At 46.6% G+C, this 20,408-nt stretch overlaps 1 protein-coding gene across 1 annotated transcript; it reads right to left on the reverse strand.

Moving 5' to 3' along the window:
* Positions 1 to 1,555: 1,555 nt before the first annotated feature.
* On the reverse strand, positions 1,556 to 18,790 carry SARS1 (seryl-tRNA synthetase 1). The gene is made up of 11 exons (XM_047785130.1): positions 18,541 to 18,790; positions 13,619 to 13,689; positions 10,076 to 10,156; positions 8,499 to 8,657; positions 7,398 to 7,541; positions 5,790 to 5,945; positions 4,497 to 4,718; positions 3,784 to 3,913; positions 3,360 to 3,517; positions 2,281 to 2,410; positions 1,556 to 1,964 (listed from the first exon to the last, which is right to left on the reverse strand). Exons 1-11 carry the CDS (start codon positions 18,674 to 18,676, stop codon positions 1,807 to 1,809), a joined length of 1,545 nt encoding a protein of 514 aa, XP_047641086.1. The 5' UTR covers positions 18,677 to 18,790; the 3' UTR covers positions 1,556 to 1,806.
* Positions 18,791 to 20,408: the final 1,618 nt, after the last annotated feature.

Raw genomic sequence — 20,408 nt, forward strand, 5'->3', positions numbered from 1 at the left:
GAGCCAGGCTTGGGCCCTCAGGGGCTCAGAGTCCTGGCTTCTGCCCTCCCAGTACTTTCAGGGCCCCAAGAAAAGCAGTGCCTCCTGGTGGAAGGGAGGCCATGGGGACCAGCAGCCAAGAGGGTAGGAGTGGGGAGCAGAGGAGGCAGCGGCTGTGACCTCTAGGGCTAGATGGGGCTGTTAGGGGTCACTGGAAAGTTCCTAACCCCAAAGCCCAATGGGCTTTTCAAACAGGAAAGGACAGTGTGTGGCAGTGACCAAAACCAGCCTCCTGCTCACTGTGTGAACTGCCCTTCTTCAGACCAAATAGTTGAGGCTACAGGAATGTGAACATCTCGTCCTTCTGGATAGATGGGAGCAGCTTGCTCTTTTGTTCTCTTGCCCTGGCTTTGTTATCCCAGAGCCGGGCCACTGGCTACAGTAGAGATGGGCTGGTGAGTCCGCCTGTGGCAAAAGAGCCACTGTGGGTTTCAGGTGCCCCAGTTTTGAACAAGGTTTCCAGTAGCAGGATTCATAGGATCAGCCCAAGCCCCCAGTGAAAAATGAAGCCCCTGGCCTCTTTTCTGGGTGCTGAGCCCCTGCTGGGGGAAGCTGCTGCTCAGGGACCAAAGAAGATGAAATAAAGCTCCTAAGTGACAGACCAGTTCAGAGCCCTGTACTCATCCTCCCCAAGAAACGCAGCAAGCGTCAAGCCCTGATGAGGAGTCAGGATTCCTGGCTTCCACTGGTCATGCTCTCTCATCTCCCTCAGCCACCTCGTACTGCCTTCCCTATGATGGAAGAGGTTGAATCAGGTTCCCACCCTCCCGTCTGGGACTGTCACAAAAGATCAAAGAGATCACCTGTAGGAAGTATTTTAGGTTCCTAGGGGAGAAGCACTAAACCAACAGGTGTTATTAAAGTGATGTGTTTGTAGATTGCAGATGAAAGGCAGCAGGGAAATAAAGAGCCTAAACATCATTCTGCCCAGAGAAAGGGAGAACTGCCTATTAGGGCAACGGTGGACGCTCCAGAGAAGGGATGAAACCCATCTTCCCACCACCGGCCCCCGCCGGGCTGCATCAATCCTTTGGAGTTGCAGCAACAAGCTGCCAAGCAGTTGGTCTCCCATCTGGGGATGACTAGAAAGAGAGAAGCAGCTGTGAATAAGGCCTGCCTCATGCTCTAGAAATCTCGGGGCTCTTTTGGGTTAAATATAGTCTTCTGTGCCCTGATGTCTCATAGCCGCCCTCCCTCTCCACCGTGCACTTCCCAGGGGACAGAAGCGCTATGAAACTTTTTGCATCACTCGGGCCTCTCAGCTGGCCCCATCCCACTGTTTTACTAAAGCAGAGGCGAAGCTACGAAGGAGGATCCTGCCCCTGCCCTGCACGCCCGAGTGTCTGAGACGGAGAGTTTTCACCTCCCCCTTGAGCTTTTACTGAATCTACCGCTGCCTTCACCTACCTTCTCAAAGGCTCTTTGCTAAATGGAACCACCTCATATAGAAGGAAAAGCAGAGGTGCGTTTACGGTTCCAGGGAGAGCTGTGAGAGACAGGGTTCCGGCCCTGGGCAGAAGATTGAGAAGGAGTCCTGGACTCCCTCAGAGATGCTTTATTACATGGTTTCATCAGTCACCGGTGATTGGATCTCATGCCCAGGCGAGAAAAGAGGAACGCTGCACACTGTACGTGGCAGGTGGTTCCCCTTTTAGCAATGTAGTCAGACGGGTGGGTGATGCGTGCATGCTTGGCTTCCTGCCTGTGGGCAGGCGGAGATTCCAGCTGCTGGAAGTGAAAGCCTGGCAAGGTGGGACAGAGGAATGTTCAGGCATCAGTGACCTCCAGGCTCTGCAGCTGGCTTTCCAGGGCAACCTCTCTGGCTCCCCCTTTCTTTTTGCTGCCCTCATGCTGCTTCTTCTGCTTCTTAGATGGCTCCTGGTCAATAGGCGCAGGCTTCACAAAGGGGATCAGTTCTTGGAGACCTGGGAGGGAAGAGTCAGCCAAAGAACCCATCGTTTCTCAGGAGACAAAGCCCAGGGACCTCTGGGGAAAGTTCCACAAGACAAGAGTGGGCACTGCTTTCATTTCTTCTTTTTCCCCCAGTCTGAATTTTAGCTGCATGTAAACAGACATCCTATCTGTACTGGCTACTTTTCAACCTTGCCCCTTGCAATGCCCAGCACCAGAGGACAGATAGAGTCTGAATAAGAAAACTTGGTCCATTCTGAAAGGGGCTCACTCTTTAGAAGAGTGTGAAGATAAGGAAGAGGAGGAAGGCAGACTGGCTGGGGGGCTCACCTGGCGGCATGAATTCCTTCAATTTCTCAGGCACGACGATGCCCTTCTCTGTCTGGTAGTTCTCCAGGATGGCACAGATGGTGCGGGTCGTGGCGCACATCGTGGCGTTAAGCATGTGGACAAACTCCACCTGTGAGGAGAGGGTCCCCAGAGGGAGCAGTTACACTCAACCTTGAGCTGGTCTCACGGATGCCCAGGAACCAGCCACTGCGCCAGAACCCCCAACTGCAACTATCCAAATCCAAAATCAAGTAAGAGTTTTACCCATTATCATTTTCTCTCTCTCTTTTTTGTTTTTTTGCTTTTTAGGGCTGAATCTGTGGCATATGGACGTCCCCAGGCTAGGGGTCAAATTGGAGCTACAGCTGCCAGCCTAAGCCACAGCCACAGCCACAGCAACTCGGGATCTGAGCCACTTCTATGACCTACACCACAGCTCACGGCAATGCTGGATCCTTCACCCACTGAGGGAGGCCAGGGATCGAATCCGCATCCTCATGGATACTAGTCAGGTTCTTAACCCACTGAGCCACAACAAGAACTCCTATTGATCTTTAAAACTTGAATTGTTTGGTGTTTGTTGCCTATTAGGTAACTCCAGGAAGACTGCTCACGTCTCAATGAGTGACTAGTGGTAGGTCTCAGTATTTTGAGGAGAGTGGGCCCTTTGATTAACCCCTTTCAAGTCCCTGACCTGGAAAATATGAGAGCCTGAAAACTGGGTTTGAAGAGATAAGCTTACAATCCAGACCTTCTTGGGTGAGAAGAAGGAAGGCGCTTGCCTCCAACTTATTCTGTGTAGACATGGGGTTACTCTTTATCTGGAGTTGTGAAAAACACAGCCAAGAAGCAAAAAGCTAGCATTACTTTACAGAATAGAGCTAGACTCAGTTTTCTACCTTAAAAAACTCAGCCCTGACACAGTGAAGTCATCTTCAGATTCCCTTCTTGGTCTGGACCGAGAAGCTCTGATGTGCCCGAGATGCTGGGAGATACCCTCCTCCAAGGACCGAGCAACGAGTCGGATCTACTCTGAGCTGAAGGCCCTCCTCCCGCCGCCCGGGTGGGGGGGCACCTACCTTGTCCATCATCTTCTTGGTTTGCCCGTATCGGATTCGGAGCCGGCGAGCCTGATAGTCGGTGCAGTTAGAACAGGAGACTAACTCACGGAAGGCTCCCGAGCCCGGAAACCAGGCCTCCAGGTCAAGCTTCTTACTGGCAGCATGATTCAAAGAACCTGTAAGGAAAAACCCCCTAGGATTCATGGAGGAGGAATAGGATTTCAGAACTGACCTTCAGCAAGCCCAAAGAATGCTTTAATTCACATCCTATCCCCAGAGGTGAAATCACACCCAGATATTCTCATCGCTGGAAACTCCCAAGGGAGAAGAGTGTGATATTTTAATTAACATGGGCAATTAATTGGATTGGGAGCGATTTCTTTCGAGGCAGCTCCAGCGGGCGGGGTGGTGTTTGCCGGCTGCACGAAAGGGAGGCCCTTACCTGAGACGATATTCACGATGTGGTAGGGGATCCCCAGGGACTGGTAGAACTCCTCCGCGGTTCCGATCATCTCCTCAAACATCTCCCAGGACTTGTTGTCGTGTGGCGATGAGTAGACAAACTGTTCAATCTGCAAAGGGGAACCCAGGCAGACAGCAACCCCGGGGCAGGGTGAATAAACCGCAGGCTGCCCTGGAGATATCCGCGCTATGAACCCAAGACCTAGTCCTGCACCGCGGCGAGTCAGGTGCGGCGCCCCCCCTCCCCCGTGGCGAGAGGGATAGGCTGAGATGGACGAGCTGGGCCGCAGCAAGAACAAGGCTGAGAGCTGCCCACAGACGTGCCAGGTGCTGTGGATGCCCGGCACACGGTAACTAACTGACTCCTCAGAGTAGCCCGCTGAGGTAGGTGCTCCTATTAGGCTCCTTTCACAGAGGAGGAAAGAGCAGAGAGGCTGAGCCACCTGCTCAAGGCTATGCCGCGGGCAGGTGGTGGAGCGGCCTTGGGACTCAGGCAGCCCGTTTCCAGTGTCCGGGCTCAGGGCCGCTCCGCCAAGCGCTTGTCAGGCTCCTCCCCAGAAACACGGCTGGAGGCAACGAGGGGAAAGGCCGGAGCAGGGTGGGGATGGGCACCTCCTGATCCCGCCTCGCGTCTCACCACCCTCGAGAGATGGCGGGAAGGGTCCCGTTCCTCACCCGGACCTGTCAACTCACCTTCTCAAACTGATGGACTCGAAAGATGCCGCGGGTGTCGCGGCCGTGGGAGCCCACCTCCTGGCGAAAGCAGGTGGACAGGCCAGCATACTTGATTGGCAAGTCCTCCGGCCGAAGCCACTCGTCCCGGTGGAGGGCGGCAATGGGCTGCTCAGAGGTGGCAATCAGATACTTCTCCTCGTAGGAGTTGTCGTCAGATTTTTCGCTGCCTTTGCCAATCACCTGTAGGAGGAGGGTACTATTTACCAGTGAAGCAGGAGGGAGGAGGACCTCAGCTGAGCAAGTAACCACAACGACAGTCTGAGAAAGGAGAGGAGTGATTTTCTTCAATCCCTGCCCCAGAGTGAGCAGGGGATGCTACAAAGAGGAGGGAAGGGATGGGTCACAGCCCCAAACGGGGTCGCTACTAGAGAGCAAAGAAATGCAAGAGGAGATTAAATATTTTGAGACTGTTTTTACTAATAAATGAAATGCTTTCAAATGATGCATAATGGCCAATGATGGCATGTGTACAATAAAATCTGAGCCGATAGCAATATAAATGAATCCACTTGACACATGTTTGTAAGGCATTTAGTACGAGCCAAGTCCTTTTGGCCAATACAGTTTCTGCTCTCTTGGTGCTCAGAGGTTAGTCTAGGGTTACAATCTTTGAAGAATTACTTTGGTATTCAGCTGAAAAAGGTAACGCAAAAAAAAAAGGCTATAGACAGGACAAAGTTCATTGTATCTTTTTTTTTTTTACTTCTTTGTCTTTTTAGGGCCACACCCTTGGCATATGGAGATTCCCAGGCTAGGGGTCTAATCTGAGCTGTAGCTGCTAGCCTGCCATAGCATCATGGGATCCAAGCCGCATCTGTGACCTACACCACAGCTCTCGGCAATGCCGGATCCTTAATCCACTGAAAGAGGCCAGGGATTGAACCTGTGTCCTCATGGATACTATTCAGACTCCTTTCTGCTGAGCCAGGCTTAATAATAATGTACGCGCTTCTCTTCTAAGCTCTTGGCACTAAATAAAGCATGTTCAATTTAGATGCATCACATTGATCATCTGGGGAAAGATAAAATAGGCTCTATTAGTCAACAGCCACAGGTGCTCATTTATATTACAATGGATAAAAATTAAAATTTTACTTCCTCAGTCACACTAGCCATATTTTAAATGCTCAGCAGCCATGATACACATTTCCATCAACACAGGCAGCTCTGCTGGACAGCACTGCTATTGTCTCTGAAGGTGAACTTCATACCTTAAGGGGTCACTGTGTCATACCGCCCCAAGCTACTCACCTTATAAAGTTCTTCATCAAACTGGCTGAGCTGTGCCACTTCCTGCATGACCTCCTTCCTCATGAAGAAGGGCGTATAAATGGGAGTGTAGCCCCGACTTCCCAAAGTGCGAAGGGCATACTGGATGAGTGCCTGTTCCAGGAACACCAGGACCCCCTACAGGAGCAGAGACACAGACAGCACTGGGTGACTGGGTTCTGCCGCCATCACATTCACCTGCTGGCATTTATACCCAGAGGCACCTGGGGGCACATAGGAAGCCACAAAGACCATGGATGCAAATAATTGACTCAAGAGACTCTTTCTTTCTGTTTTTTGGTTTTTTTTAGGATCGCACCCAAGGCACATGGAAGTTCCCAGGCCAGGGACTGAATCTGAGCTGCAGCTTTGACCTACACGGGGACAATGCCACATCCTTTTAACCCACTGCACCGAGAAGGGAATCAAACCTGTGCCTCTGCAGCTGCAGTTGGATTCTTTTATTTATTTATTTATTTAGCTTTTTAGCGCTGCACCTGTGGTATATGGAGGCTCCCAGGCTAGGGGTCAAATCTGCAGCTGCTAGCCCATGCCATAGCCACAGCCACATGAGCTGCATCTGTGACCTACACCACAGCTCACGGCAATGCCAGAGCTGAGCGAGGCCAAGGATCGAACTCGCATCCTCATAGATACAAGTCAGGTTCTTTACTGCTGAACCACCTTGGGAACTCTGTGCAGATTCTTAACCCACTGTGCCATGGCAAGAACTCTGAGAGACTCTTTCTTAACATCAGCTGAAGAGAATTCCCTTTTAGATACCAAGCCAAGGGGAAAGGTTTATTCACCCAGGGAGAGTCTTGTGCTAATTCTTAAAACACTAGATTCATCTGTATCTGCAGAGCATGCCTATGTATGTGTATATTAAGGATGGCACTGCCAAAGTTACTTTACCATGTCCTTTTGGAAGTCTTGCCTGAATTCGTCTGCCCCCTGTCCCAGCTAATCCGGGCTTGCTGCCTCGGCCTACCCGCTCTCATGCACTCTGGGCTACTCACAGCACAGCACTGGTTCACAGTGGGTTTTTGATTTTTTGTTACTTGTCTGTCCAATCACACTGAGCTTCTTAAAGGCAGAGACTGTTCTAATTCAGTCAGCAAAACTTATATTCATTATGGAGGATCACTCAGTGGCTTTTGTTCTAGAGAATCCTGATAAGCACTCGCCTGCCTTAGAAAGAGAACTGCATCAAATTGCCACTAAGGTTGCAGTGGAAAGGCGAGTACAAGTGGTGGATTTGCAGGCCTCTTTAAGTAGGTTATGTTTCTGCATTTTTTTTTTTTAATTTTGATTTTTTTATTTTTTTGATCGTTTTAGGGCCGCATCCACAGCATATGGCGGTTCCTAGGCTAGGGGTCCAATCGGAGTTGAAGCCGCCGGCCTACGCCACAGCCACAGAGGAGCCGAGCCACATCTGCAACCTACACCACAGCTCACGGCAATGCCGGATCCTTAACCCACTGAGTGAGGCATCCTCATGGATACTTGTCGAGTTTGTTAACCTCTGAGCCACATCGGGAACTCCTAGTTCTTTCTTTATAACCAATGCCACTGGTTGCCACCTCTTACCTTCAGGAAGTACCCTCGACTCCCAGCTACCACAGCCCCCTTTTCGCCTTCGAAGCCATCCACCATCACCACGAGGTCCACGTGAGAGTACTTCTTCCTGACCGAACAGTCACCCCAGATCCTCTCTACTTTGTTGTCGGCATCCTAAGGAGACAAGACCAGGACAGGAGGATGTGTGACCTCGGAATTTTACCTCCTCCATCTCTCCAAACTCTTCCAAGAAACACCTAGAGCTTCGTGAAGCCACCGCTTAATGCAAACACTAGGTTTTGGACCTCATGTGCAGAGACTAGAAGAGGGAATCTGCTGGCGAATTTGTGCTCAACAGAGAAACAATTTATAAATTCCTAGAAGTGATTTGCCATGGAACTGAAGTCATGATTTTCCACACACAAAAAAATCTGTAGTATTCTCTTGTTTTCCTACCCTTTCAAATGACTCCTTGAAAATCCTGTACACAGAAAACCCTCCCCGGGACTATCCGCACTGCCTAGGGTACAGAGGAGAACGGAGATTTTTTTTTTCCAGGCTCTTATTGCCACATGAAGGCGGGCTGGGGGCCCTGACCTCTGGAGTCTGCCACCCCAGCCCTGGGTGGGTTTAATGTTCCTTCACCAGGGAATGAATGAAAGAGGCACAGATGGGCCCTGCCACGGCTGGGGTGTCAGGGAACAAAGGCTGGGCTCCGAGCAGCTTTGTGCCAGGGAAGCTCCCGCTCAGCAGGAAACTTTTATCATGCAGATTTCCCTTCAACCAGCAGCTTCTCAGCAGGGTGTGGGTGAGGGGTGAGGCTGATTTTGCAGATCCCTCTGACAACACTAGCTGCTACCAAGGGCAACACGCCACCGCCTCGGAGGACAGCAGCCCCATTTAGGAGAGGTCTCCATGCCAGCAGTCTCCACTTACCTGCTGGCTCTGATTCTCCCCAGTCAGGCAGGGATCTGACTCTTTCAATTCTCAATTGGTGGGCAGAGCTCATAGACAAAGAGCCTGCTTCTATTCTGCAGGGAGAGCCAGGCTTTCACTGTCCCCCGCCCAGACCACTACCTCCCTATGGAGAAAGACGATGCTGCGGCTGCCTACTGGGTCACCCACGCCTACCTCATCATTGCTGATGGGCACAGAGGGGTGCAGAAGATTCCCGATCTCTCGAAGGTTCTCAAACCGCTCTGCTTCCAGCTTTATCCGCTCGGCATCACACTTTAGGATGGCCTCGTCAATGAGGAGTCGGACTTTTTTGATTTGCGCGACTTTGAGGTTCTGTAAGTGAAAAGGCCAAGTCCATCTGAGGCCACAGTGATAGCATTTTAAAAAACTGACATGGAAGCCTTTCAAAGAACAGTGATTTATTTCACAGAGGGACAGATACAGTCTTGACCAACAAATTCATTGGCATTTTCTTTCAGGATGCCTAAGGCAGACACAGCCGCTCTTCTTGTTCCTATCTATCTCAGGAGTTTTATTTTTTTATTTAAATTAAAAAAATTTTTTTTGGCCGTGCCCATAGCATGCAGAAGTTCCTGGGCCAGGGATCGAACCCGCGCCATAGCAGCTGCAGAGACAATGCTGAATTCTTAACCCACTGCGCCATGAGAGAACTCCAGGAGTTGTAACACCATAGCTCTCTTAAGATCTCTTTCCCTTAACTTGCACTTCCTGATACTCCCGATTAAACCAATTTAACACACTAATATGTACTCCGTTTAACTGTGCTCTAGGACAATTACAAATTTATCAGGAGCAAGAGACTTTGTTTTAAGCTTAGTTTGTATTTCTTACTGCAGGTGTTTCAAATTGCACTGATTTCTTGCGGGGCGGGGGAGCCCTTACCAGGTAGGGGAGGACAGGAATAGCACCCCCAACCCGAGCCTTTCTAGAACAGCAACTGGGCTTTTTCGGGTTTATGCTCCTGCTATGCTTTTGTGTTGTGTTTTTTTGTTTGTTTTTTTCTTTTTGCCATTTCTTGGGCCGCTCCCGCAGCATATGGAGGTTCCCAGGCTAAGGGTCAAATCAGAGCTGCAGCTGCCGGCCTACGCCAAAGCCACAGCAACTCGGGATCCGAGCCGCGTCTGCAACCTGCATCACAGCTCACGGCAACGCTGGATCCTTAACCCACTGAGCAAGGCCAGGGATCAAACCTGCAACCTCATGGTTCCTATTGGATTTGTTAACCACTGCGCCACGAAGGGAACTCCGCTGGGTTTTTTTTTAAAACATGCGGCATATGGAAGTTCCTGGGCCAGGGATCAAAACCAGACAAGAGCTACTGCAGAGACAACGCTGAAAGTTTTGATGGGAAGTCCTGTGTTGCGGGTTTTAAGAAAGGGTTCGGTGACTTAAAAAGTTGAAAATTACTGCTCAAGGCGCATGGCAGTGAATATTTAGTGAATTACAATAAATCGAAAAATTCCTTGACTCTGTGGAAATGGAGTTATTACATGAACCAAACATAGTTTAAGTCCTTTTTTTTTTTTTTTCTCTTCTTCCTACTCTGACTTTTCCACTCCACCTGTCTCCATCTGTGCTGTCTAATATTCAACTTTACAGATTAACAAGAGTGGGTAGGGACATTTCCCAGCTGCAGAAATTCAAGGATGCCACAGACTGTCAGTATTTGCTTGGAAGGAAATTAAGATAAAAGAACAGAAAGGCCAACCTAGAAAAGGACAATAACTTACAGTTAAAGTGTCTGCAGTAAGGTCATCAAGATTTAATACATCTTCTGGAAGGGACTCATCATTTCCTACTGCCTCTTTCTTCTACAGAAAAAAACAAAAACAAAAACAAATAACAACACATGAATTATAAAAGAAATTTTCTGATAAGAGTTTTAAAAAGTGCATGCTCAACTAATATATATATAAATGAATCACAGAACTTTCTGCACAACTTAGTCTCTAAGAGATACAGCACATCTTTTGAAAAATTAGTAAAATTTAAAAAAATTAGTAAATTAGGAGGAAAATTAGTAAATTGGAAACAAGAAATCAGTATCTCAAGTCCTTGTCCTGCCACGTTCTAGCTTTCTGATTCTGGACAGATTGATTTACCCACTGCAGGGGAGAGGGTTGATGCCATCAGGAATTCGAGAAGAAAAATGTCTGATGTGGACACAGAATAGTTATGCCCTGAGAACATGTGAAAATGCTCAGTGCTGGGCAGATGTTTGCATGTCAATTCGTGAATCCTCCTCTACCTGCTAAGAACAACCCTAGCTTTGAGGCCTGAGGCTGAAGAGAAAAAAATGGATGGGATGATAGAATATTAGGGAGCCAAAAAACCACATTTTTTTTAAATGGAAAAAAAAAAAAATAGCCCCACTTGTGGCATGTGGCAGTTCCGGGGCTAGGGACTGAATCCAAGCTGCAGCTGTGCTGGATCCTTTAACTCGTTGAACCAGGTGAGGCCGGGATTGAACCCATGCCTCTGCAGTGACCCGAGCCACCAACAGTCGGATTCTTTTTGTTTGTTTGTTTTTTCAGGGCCACACCGGAGGCATATGGATGTCCCCAGGCTAGGGGTCGAATCGGAGCTACAGTTGCCGACCTACACCACAGCTCACAGCAATGCTGGATCCTTAACCCACCGAGCGAGGCCAGGGATTGAACCCGCAACTTCACGGTTCCTAGTCGGATTCGTTTCGTTTCTAGTGCGCTACAATGGGAACTCCCCACAGTCAGATTCTTAACCCACTGCACCATAGTGGGAACTCTGAGAAACATAATTTTTGAGGAAAAGAGCTACAGAATTTGGAACTAAGTTTAAAGCAATCAAATGCAGCTTGACAAAAGCCCAGGGGTGTACCCAGGGCTAGATTTTTTTTCCCCTTTGTTTCTCTCCTTGAGAGTCTGCCAAGTCATCATTTCTAATCCTGTCCAGAGCCGTGGAGATGATACTTTTAAGAGTCAAATTCTTCCTAAACTAAAAGAGATAAAATTATCAAAGTCCATTATTTCAAGCCACATAAGACCTCAGCAAAACACATATAAAGAAAATAAGCTGAGAAGCATTAGGGTCTGCTTCGCAAGCATAAGTAAAATAATATGCAGAAATCATGTTCAATGTCCTAAAGCTTTACTAGCCATTTCATCCACCAAAGCGAGAAGTCAGGGTTCTGACCAAAACCCAATTCACACCCTTCAGTGAGTCAAGTAAAAGCATTTTTAAAAGTTGGGAAAGTCGGAAAACATAAAGATGTTGCATTGGGTAGCCAAGACAGCCAAGGCCCTCCTGCTTTCTGATAATCCCTCAGGGCAGTGAAATCAAGTTCTGAGTTCAAGCTCTGGCTCTGCAACTAATTTCTTTCTTTCTTTCTTTCTTTTTTTTTTTGTCTTTTTACCTTTTCTAGGGCCGCTTCCACAGTATATGGAAGTTCCTAGGCTAGGGGTCGAATTGGAGCTGTAGCCGCTGGCCTACACCAGGGCCACAGCAACGCAGGATCCAAGCTGCGTCTGCAGCCTACACCACAGCTCACGGCAACGCCGGATCCTCAACCCACTGAGCAAGGCCAGGGATTGAACCTGCAACCTCATGGTTCCTAGTCAGATTCGTTAACCACTGCACCACAACAGGAGCTCCTGAAACTAATTTCTGGCGCAGTTTTAGACAAGCTCCTTAATTTCCTAAGCCTACCCTCTTGCCCTTTCCACAGAGCTGACAAATGTGCTACCTCCACTTCAGGTTTACAGCAAAGACCAAAACCAAAGCAAGGCCCACTTTAAAGGGAATCTAAGAATGTAAATGCAGGTGAAAACACCCCCATCCTTTTGCTAAAAAAAAAAAAAATATTGAGCTGGCACTATCTGTACATATGCCCCAAAGAACACAAAGACAGGGGTCCATGTGGAAATTAACATCATTATGAGGCCTCTGACATGCAAATGACTTAGTGTTGAGAGTCCCATAGGAAGAAAACTGTATGATTATTGATACCAATTTCTATAGCCTGCCACATGCTGGAAGTGTAATGAAACAGTGTTAAAGAGAAGGATGCAGACTATCATGAAGGAGAAGGTGCTAAAATCCCAAGGGAATCTTTTGGCTACACTCTTCCCTGGTTCCGGTTCCAAAATTTCATAAATTTTTGCTTTAGTTTAGAGGCTTAAAACTTAAAAATGAGACAGACTGTAGAGTGCATTTAATATATATTTTTTAAACGATTAAGGGGCTTAAAGGGGGTTTTTGAAGAAAGATTAACAACATGAACTAATCTGGTTGACAAAGTAAGGCTGAGCTGAAACGTGTAACATTCTTCAAGGACAGGAAACACTTTCTGGATGAAGGTCAGTAACTACTTGCCAAGCATTGTTACTTGCAATTGCTAACTAACTACAACATTCTAGGTATTATGCCAGGTTTTCTATATTTAAAAAGGGTAGTTCTTGCAATTCCAGTCCAAAAATTGGTGTCAAGTCATTTCAGGCCAAAAACCTGAGGCTCAGAAGTTAACTAGCCTAAAGTCATACAACCAACAGTCTAGGATTTGGACTCCATATTTGTGTACTTTCATTAAAGAGCACGACTACACTGGGGTGAAGAATCTGACATCTGCTATAAGGAAAGTTTTCTGGCACTGCAGGTTGAGCTCAGGAAATAACTGGAAAGGATTACTGGTGGAAATAATATTATACGAACAGAATAGACACTGAATGACTTGTGTGGCAAGAATCTTATCTTGCAATTGACTGAATATTTGTGCCTCCCCCCCACCCCAAATCCGTATGTTCACACCTAATCCCCAATGTGATAGCCTTTGGAGGTGGGGTTTTTCAGAGGTGAGAGGTCAGGGGGACAGAGCCCTCATGAGTGGGATTACTGCCCTTATAAAAGAGACCCCAGAGGGCTCCCTTGCTCCTTCCACCATATGAGAACCCAGCAAGAAGACTATGGACCAGGAAGTGGTCCCTCACCAATCTGCTGGCGCCTTGATTTTGGACTTCAGCCTCCAGAACTGGGAGAAGTAATTTCTGTTGTTTATAAGCCACCCAGTTTATGGGATTCTGTTCCAGCAGCCTGAACAGACTAAGACATACTTGGATCCTTGAAAGTGTGTCTTAGTTCCCTCCTGGTCTGCCTTCCTGCCTCTTTAAAATACTCTTCCTCCTATGGTAAGAAATTCCGTATCCCGTAGAATTAAACACTAAGTTAGAAATTATGTATTAACTAAGAATAAGGTTGACTATCTCTGCTCAAGCTCTCAAGGCTGTTCTCACTTCTCTTACCTTCATTTTCTCTCCAATTGTCCTGCTGCATAGGTTCTTCAGCTTGTTCAAATTGTCTGCCCGAAATCTGCCTGAAGAATAAAGAACCCGAGAATATACCAAAGATGAGCACATAATGAAGAGACCTCCGTTCCTAACCATGGCTCCTTAGGGTCGATCTTAGCTCTCCTTAGAGCTAAAGGATCTGCCTCACGAGGGTGTGAAATCTTACAGCTCTAGAGACCCAAATTTAGTTGACATAGACAGGTGACTACAATGGGATGTTGGTGACAATGAAAAGGCCATTCTGGGGTTGAAATTAAAAAGTATCATAACCTGGATGATACCACTGTAGAGTAACACATTGGAGAAATCTGGAAAACATTCCAGTAACTACGACCTGTTCAATTACCTTAAAATTCATTTAAAGAAACTATGTGGTATGCACCAGAATCCCGAACAAAGGCCATCGTGTTTCTATTTCCATCAACTTGGTCACTGCACCTCTTTGTTAAAAATGGTTAACATTGTTCCCTTTGCTTTGACACAATGCTTATCTGGCAGCCTTGAGAATCTTTCAGTTTCTTTGGGTTCTTTTGAGGAAGACAGTGCACTCATCAGCCTACAGAGCTATTCTGGCCCAAATGAACATTTTGGTATTCTGATTCATCAGTCTAACCCTGATTAGCAAAAGTTGGACTTTTGGAATCTAAGCTTCAGCAACAATATGGTAAAAAACCAAGTTTTGGACAGGTAAAATGATGACTAGAGATGAGCTATTCTTTAAGGTTTTGTCAAACTTTAAGTAAGCTAGATTTGAACTAAACTTCACCATGGATCATACAACTACTTTCTCATTCACTTATTCACAATGATATTGGGATGGAGCGAAGACTAGTGGTTGGCAGAGGTGAGATGGGGCAGGGAAAAGGGAGTGGCCTACAAAGGGACGCAGCAAGAGGGATTTCTGTGATGATGGAACAGTTGTGTATCTTGAGTGTAGCAGTGGTCACACAAATCTACACATGTGACAAAATCAGAGAACTACAGGCACACACAAAGGGGTACGTGTAAAACTCATGACATCTGAATAAGGTGTGTGGATTGCAGCAATGTCAATTTCTTGGTTTTGACATTGTACCATTTATATTGGCTGTTATCACTGGGGGAAATGGGTGAAGGACCTCTTGTACAATTTTTATCACTTTCTATAAATCTGTATCTATCTATAAATTTAAAAAAAAGTTAAATTTAATCCTGCCTATTGGCAAGGCCCTGTGTTGGGAATATAATAGAAAACAACTTACTAGGGGCTGGGAAATAAATGAAAAATGTAACAACTTAAAAACAATATTCTAACAATGTTGAATGTTTCAATCAATGAATATAGCATATCCCTTCATTATTTTTAATCTCTCCTAGCCATGTTCCATAGTTTTCAGTGTAGGAATCTTGAATGTCATTTATTAAATATACTTGTAGGTATCAGATTCTTTCTTTTTTTTTTTTTTTGGCTTTTTAGGGCTGCACCTGCAGCATATGGAAGTTCCCAGGCTAGGGGTCGAATCAGAGCTACAGCTGCTGGCCCACACCACAGCTCACAGAAACGCTGGATCCTTAACCCACTGAGTGAGGCCACGGATCGAACCCTCATCCTCATGGATCCTAGCTGGGTTCATTAACTGCTGAACCACAAAGGGAACTCCCTCAGATGCTTTGTAATTGTTACTTGTATGTAGAAATAGCATTGACTCTGTATATTGCATACAGTGATCTTGCTAAATTCACTATTAACAGTTCAGATTCTGTACATACAATCAAGTCATCTGCAAATAAGGACACATTTTCTTCTGTTCCAATCTTTTATTTCTTTTTCTTGCCTTATTTCGTACTGTTTGGAACCTTCAACATGAAGTCGATTACAAGTGGTGATAGACATCCTTCTCTTGTTCCCAACCTCAGGGGGAAAGCGTTCAATATTTCATCATTAAGAATAAGGTTAGCTATGGATTTTCGATAAATACTTACTCTCAGACTAAGGAAGTTCCTTTCCTTTCCTAGCTTGCTGTATTTTATCACAAGCAATTAGATTTCCACATTTAAAAATATGAACTTTGATACCTATCTCATATCATATACCAACACCAATGTAAGATAAATCATATACCTAAATGTGAAAGGTAAAATAATAAAACCTCTAGAAAAAAAAGTTGGAGAATCTTTTCAGTACCTTGGGAATGAAAAGATTTCCTAAACAGAGCATAAGCACAAATTATAAAAGAAAAAGAAATCAATAAATTAAATTAGACATCAATAAAATCAAGAATTTCTATTCATTAAAAGATAGAAAGTAAAAAAGCAAATCGGACTGGGAGAAAATATCTGCAATATATGCAACTAGAGAAGATCTTGTCTACACAATAGATAAAAATTTCCTACGAAATAAGAAAAAAACATGCACATTGGTCAACGGGCTTGAATAGACCTCTCCCCAAACAGGCTGTCCAAATGCTAATACGTATTACATGAAAAGGTGCTCAATATGTCTGTAGTCATCAGGAAAATGCAAATTAAAACCACAATGAGATATCACTATATATCCATCCGAATGGCTAAAATTAAAAGGACTGCCAATATCAAAGGCAAGGATGCAGAGCAACTGAAACTCATATATTTCTGGTTGGAGTCTCAATTATTGCAACCACTTTGGAAAGCTATTTAGGGGAGTTCCCTTCGTGGCGAAGTGGTTAACGAATTCGACTAGGAACCATGAGGTTGCGGGTTCGGTCCCTGCCCTTGCTCAGTGGGTTAACGATCCGCGGCTCGGATCACTCGTTGCTGTGGCTCTGGTGTAGGATGGCAGCTACAGCTCCGATTACACCCCTAGCCTAGCCTGGGAACCTCCATGTGCCACGGGAGCAGCCCAAGAAACGGCAAAAAAAAGACAAAAAAACAAACAAACAAAAAAGAAAGCTATTTGGTAATATCTACTAAATCTTAACAGGTGCCTACCCTATGACCTAGCAATTCCATTCCTGGGTAGGTACTCAACAGAAAGGGGTGCTTATGTCCACAAAAAGATACAATGTTCACAGCACCTGATTACCCTTAAACTGGTAACAATCCAAATATCAGCAGAATTGGTTGGTATATTTCTATATCGAAGTACTATATAGCAACGAAAAGGAACCAATCACTAAACAACAAGGTCCTGTGTAGAGCACAAGGAACTATATTCAATAGTCTATAATAAACCATAATGGAAAAGAACAAAAAGTGGAGTTCCCATTATGGCTCAGTGGATTAAGAACCCCATATAGCCTCTGTGACAAAGTGAAGTTCCTGCTGAGCCACAATGGGAACTTCAGTGGCTTTTCACATCAATTGCTTCTTCCTATGGAAAAGCAAAGTGCCCTGAGCACAGAAGATATTCATGAATTCAACAAACTTTTGTCAAGCCTACCAGGTGCAATGCTAGGTTCTGGAATTATTTGTACACATGTGTATATTTATACCCCATATATGTATGTGTATACCCTGGGTACTGACATACAGATGACTAAAACACAACACTGTCCCTGAAGAATTCATCTCCTCACTACATAGCCAATCCTCAGGCAAAAGACAGAACTTCTCACAGACGTGTACATTACACACAAGAGACATTCAAAATCATTTAGTAGCTGGACAATGGCTAGACTGCTAGAAAAATTTGTTACTTCAGACTTCTGACTCAGTAAAACAGTGTCCAGTCTAGTTTTTTCCCCTTCCATTTACTTTAATTCCACTGCAACTCAAAACTTCAGATTCAGATTCGGGTGGTGGGATCTCTCCACAAGGGACTTGACTGTGATATATAGAATCAGCAGACAATCTGAGCTGAACAAATATTCTCCTGGTACCCAATATCCTTATGTTGCAATTCTTCCTTCAGCTCTTTCCCTACCCGGGTGACACTTATAAATTTAGGGAAATCAACTTTACTAATAGAAATCCATCACCTTTTGGGACAGTGACTGACTTTGCAGGGCGCCGTCATAAACCTGGGTTTCAGCGGGTTGCAGACCTATTGCATCAGACAAAATAAACCACGTGTTTGACAGCATCCGGCCAATTAGTGACTACTCCAACTAATGTAGGCAAAGATTGCTAGGCAGAGGGTTCTATGGTTTTATTTAGCCTCACGAAAGATGTCCGGACCAGTTCCAGGTTGTAGCCCAACTCCATCAACGTCTATTCCGTAAAACTTCCACAAATCACAATTAAACAGCCTCAGTAATTACGAGTTTTTTCTTGCTTCACCGCATCCCTCTGCCCACGTCTGATCTACCATGGAAGTCTATGGTCGGTTCTTAAAGGACTGCCCACAGTTCAGGGGGATGGCCTTCCCCAAAGCTCTGCGATCACTGTTTTTAGCCAGTAGCGGCCTCCAAAATTCCAAAATGCCTCCAATATGGGAGGAGTGAACCTACTGCGCTGCAGATGTGACTCAGACTGGAGCCTGTGAGTCTATCAAAATAGGGACCACTCTGGCTTTGCTGAAGATAAAAACACCGGAGGCGACCAAACAGAGAAGTGTTAGGAAAGGGGAGCAATCTCTCCCATTACCCAACAAAATCTGCCCCGACTTTCTCTGGGTTACCCTTGCGGCCGGAAGGCTTGACAGCTCTTAACGCGCATGCGCCATGCTCTTTTCCCACAGACTCAGGAGCAGGGAGGGATCCGCGCCCCGCACGCCGGTAAGGGAGGTCTTACCGCCCCGGCGGAAGGGAAAGGTGGGGACCGTCCCGGCTCCCTGGGTGATACGGAGAGCTTCCGAGCCACCGAAACCTAGGAGGGGGTCTGACAAGGGGTGGAAGCTATGGCCTCAGGAGCAGTATCGAGATCCGAGAGATGTAGCTGGGGTTAGGATCCGGGGATACTCCGCGAGTCTCTGTACTTACATCGTCGCCACTCGCTGTCTGCCTTCACCAGCTGATCCACTAGTCCTGGGTCCTTGAAGCGCTTCTCCTGCGACTCTCGGATGAGGGCTGGGTCCCCTCCTTTATCTACCCGAAACAAATCCAGATCCAGCACCATCTTTCCTCCTCCTGGACCAACACTAAGGGAAATGCACTTCGGGCCACGGCAGTCAGCGAGACCGACTCACTGCCCGGCGCGCCGACCCGCCCTTCCCGCGCAGGCGCGGCAGAGCGTGCGGACGCCCCGCCTCTCGCCGGAAGCGGCTGTGTGGGGGGCGGGGCCGCGGAGAGGAGGGCGGGGCCGCGGAGAGGAGGGCGGGGCCGCGGAGAGGAGGGCGGGGCCGCGGAGAGGAGGGCGGGGCCGCGGAGAGGTTGGCTGGATAGGTGGACGTGGGCCTCTCGAGCTGTGTCCAGGTCGGGTCCGCTTGTTGGAGGTGTTGTGCTTTCTCATCAATTGTCTTGCTCTGCAGGGGCTCTTGTTTGCCCTGTGAAAGAAAAATGAGTGCCTGTTTCCTCCTCATGTTAAAGGGCACACCTAAGGCGAGGCAGAGGCCTTTTAGTGTAATTACTAGCTTGGAAGCTGGCACCTCCGGTAAATGCCTGTTTGGACTGTAGAAGTTTGGGTCCTAAGGTTGGACTCTCTCCCTGAACCTCTACTCTCTTCTCCATCTTGAGACTTGAGTGTGCCTACAAATTTTAGTCCCCAGATTACCTCAGCTCAAGATTCCTCCTCTCCTGCCTGAGTTAGAATACTTTTCTTTTTCTTTTTTAAATTTGTTGTGGTGGCGGTGTTTTGTTTTGTTTTGTTTTTGTTTTTTTTGGCCAGGACAGTGGCATGTGGAAGTTCCTGGGCCAGAGATCAAACCTGCACTACAGGAGCAACCCAAGCCACTGCAGTGACAATGCTGGATCTTGAACCCATAGTACCACAGAAGAACTCCAAAGATACCTTTATTAAGTTGCTTATTTGGTGAACTGGATTGTCCCTTTACCTATATTTAAGAACACAGGGTTGGAGAAGCATGAATGATCTTTTAGAGGGACACATGAGGAGTTGTCTGGATTTGCCCCCCTAGATTCTGCTTGCCTAGGTTGTTAGATTTAAAATCAGTGGAAAGAAAGTGTCAGGAGCTACAGTCTCTGAAGAAAGCATGTAAGAAGACTGTCCTCAAAGGGTCGGGTTCCTTGAAATCTTCTCAAAGTCTGTGGTGGGAGCTGACTGCTTCCATATCAGTAAAGGCATTGCCAGCATGTGTTGTTTGCTCAGTTTCAAGACAGTGATGTGTGCTGCTGGGGCTGCACAGTACTCATAGTGCCCACAGTGTCTAGGGGAGGAAGACACTGGGCCAATCCTTTAAGAGGGTCATCAGCATAACTGGAAGGATGGCCTTAAAATCCTGACTGCTCCAAACTTCCTTAAGAATTTTCAACATTAGTCTTATCATGAGATTACAGACATCTTCCCTTACAATGTTCATGTTCCTGATAAGTATAACAGAATAATGTAATAGCGTATTTCATTTATCAGCTTAGAATCACAGGACTTTTTTTAAATTTTTTTTTTTTAGGGCTGCACCCACAGCGTATGAAAGTTCCCAGGCTAGGGGTCGCATCCGAGCTACAGCTGCTGGCCTTCGCCACAGCCACAGCCACAGCAATGGATCTGAGCTGCATCTGCAACCTACGCCACAGCTCACTGCAACGCTGGATCCTTAACCCAAGGATCGAGGCCAAGAATCAAACCCATGTCCTCATGCGTCCTAGTCGGGTTTGTTTCTGCTGTGACACAACGGGAACTCCAGAATCATAGGATTTTTAGAGCTGGAGGTGACTCTTAACTACCTCCTAAC

Source organism: Phacochoerus africanus, chromosome 6 (genome assembly GCF_016906955.1).
Source record: "Phacochoerus africanus isolate WHEZ1 chromosome 6, ROS_Pafr_v1, whole genome shotgun sequence".
Taxonomy (NCBI): domain Eukaryota; kingdom Metazoa; phylum Chordata; class Mammalia; order Artiodactyla; family Suidae; genus Phacochoerus; species Phacochoerus africanus.

Coding starts and splice junctions, on each gene's coding strand:
- SARS1 (XM_047785130.1), bottom strand. CDS start 18,676: ATGGTGCTGGATCTGGATTTGTTTCGGGTAGATAAAGGAGGGGACCCA. Junction 3,914..4,496: donor GAGTCCATCAGTTTGAGAAG/GTGAGTTGACAG, acceptor TCCCCTTTGCAG/ATTGAACAGTTTGTCTACTC. Junction 2,411..3,359: donor CCAAGAAGATGATGGACAAG/GTAGGTGCCCCC, acceptor CTCTCCTCACAG/GTGGAGTTTGTCCACATGCT.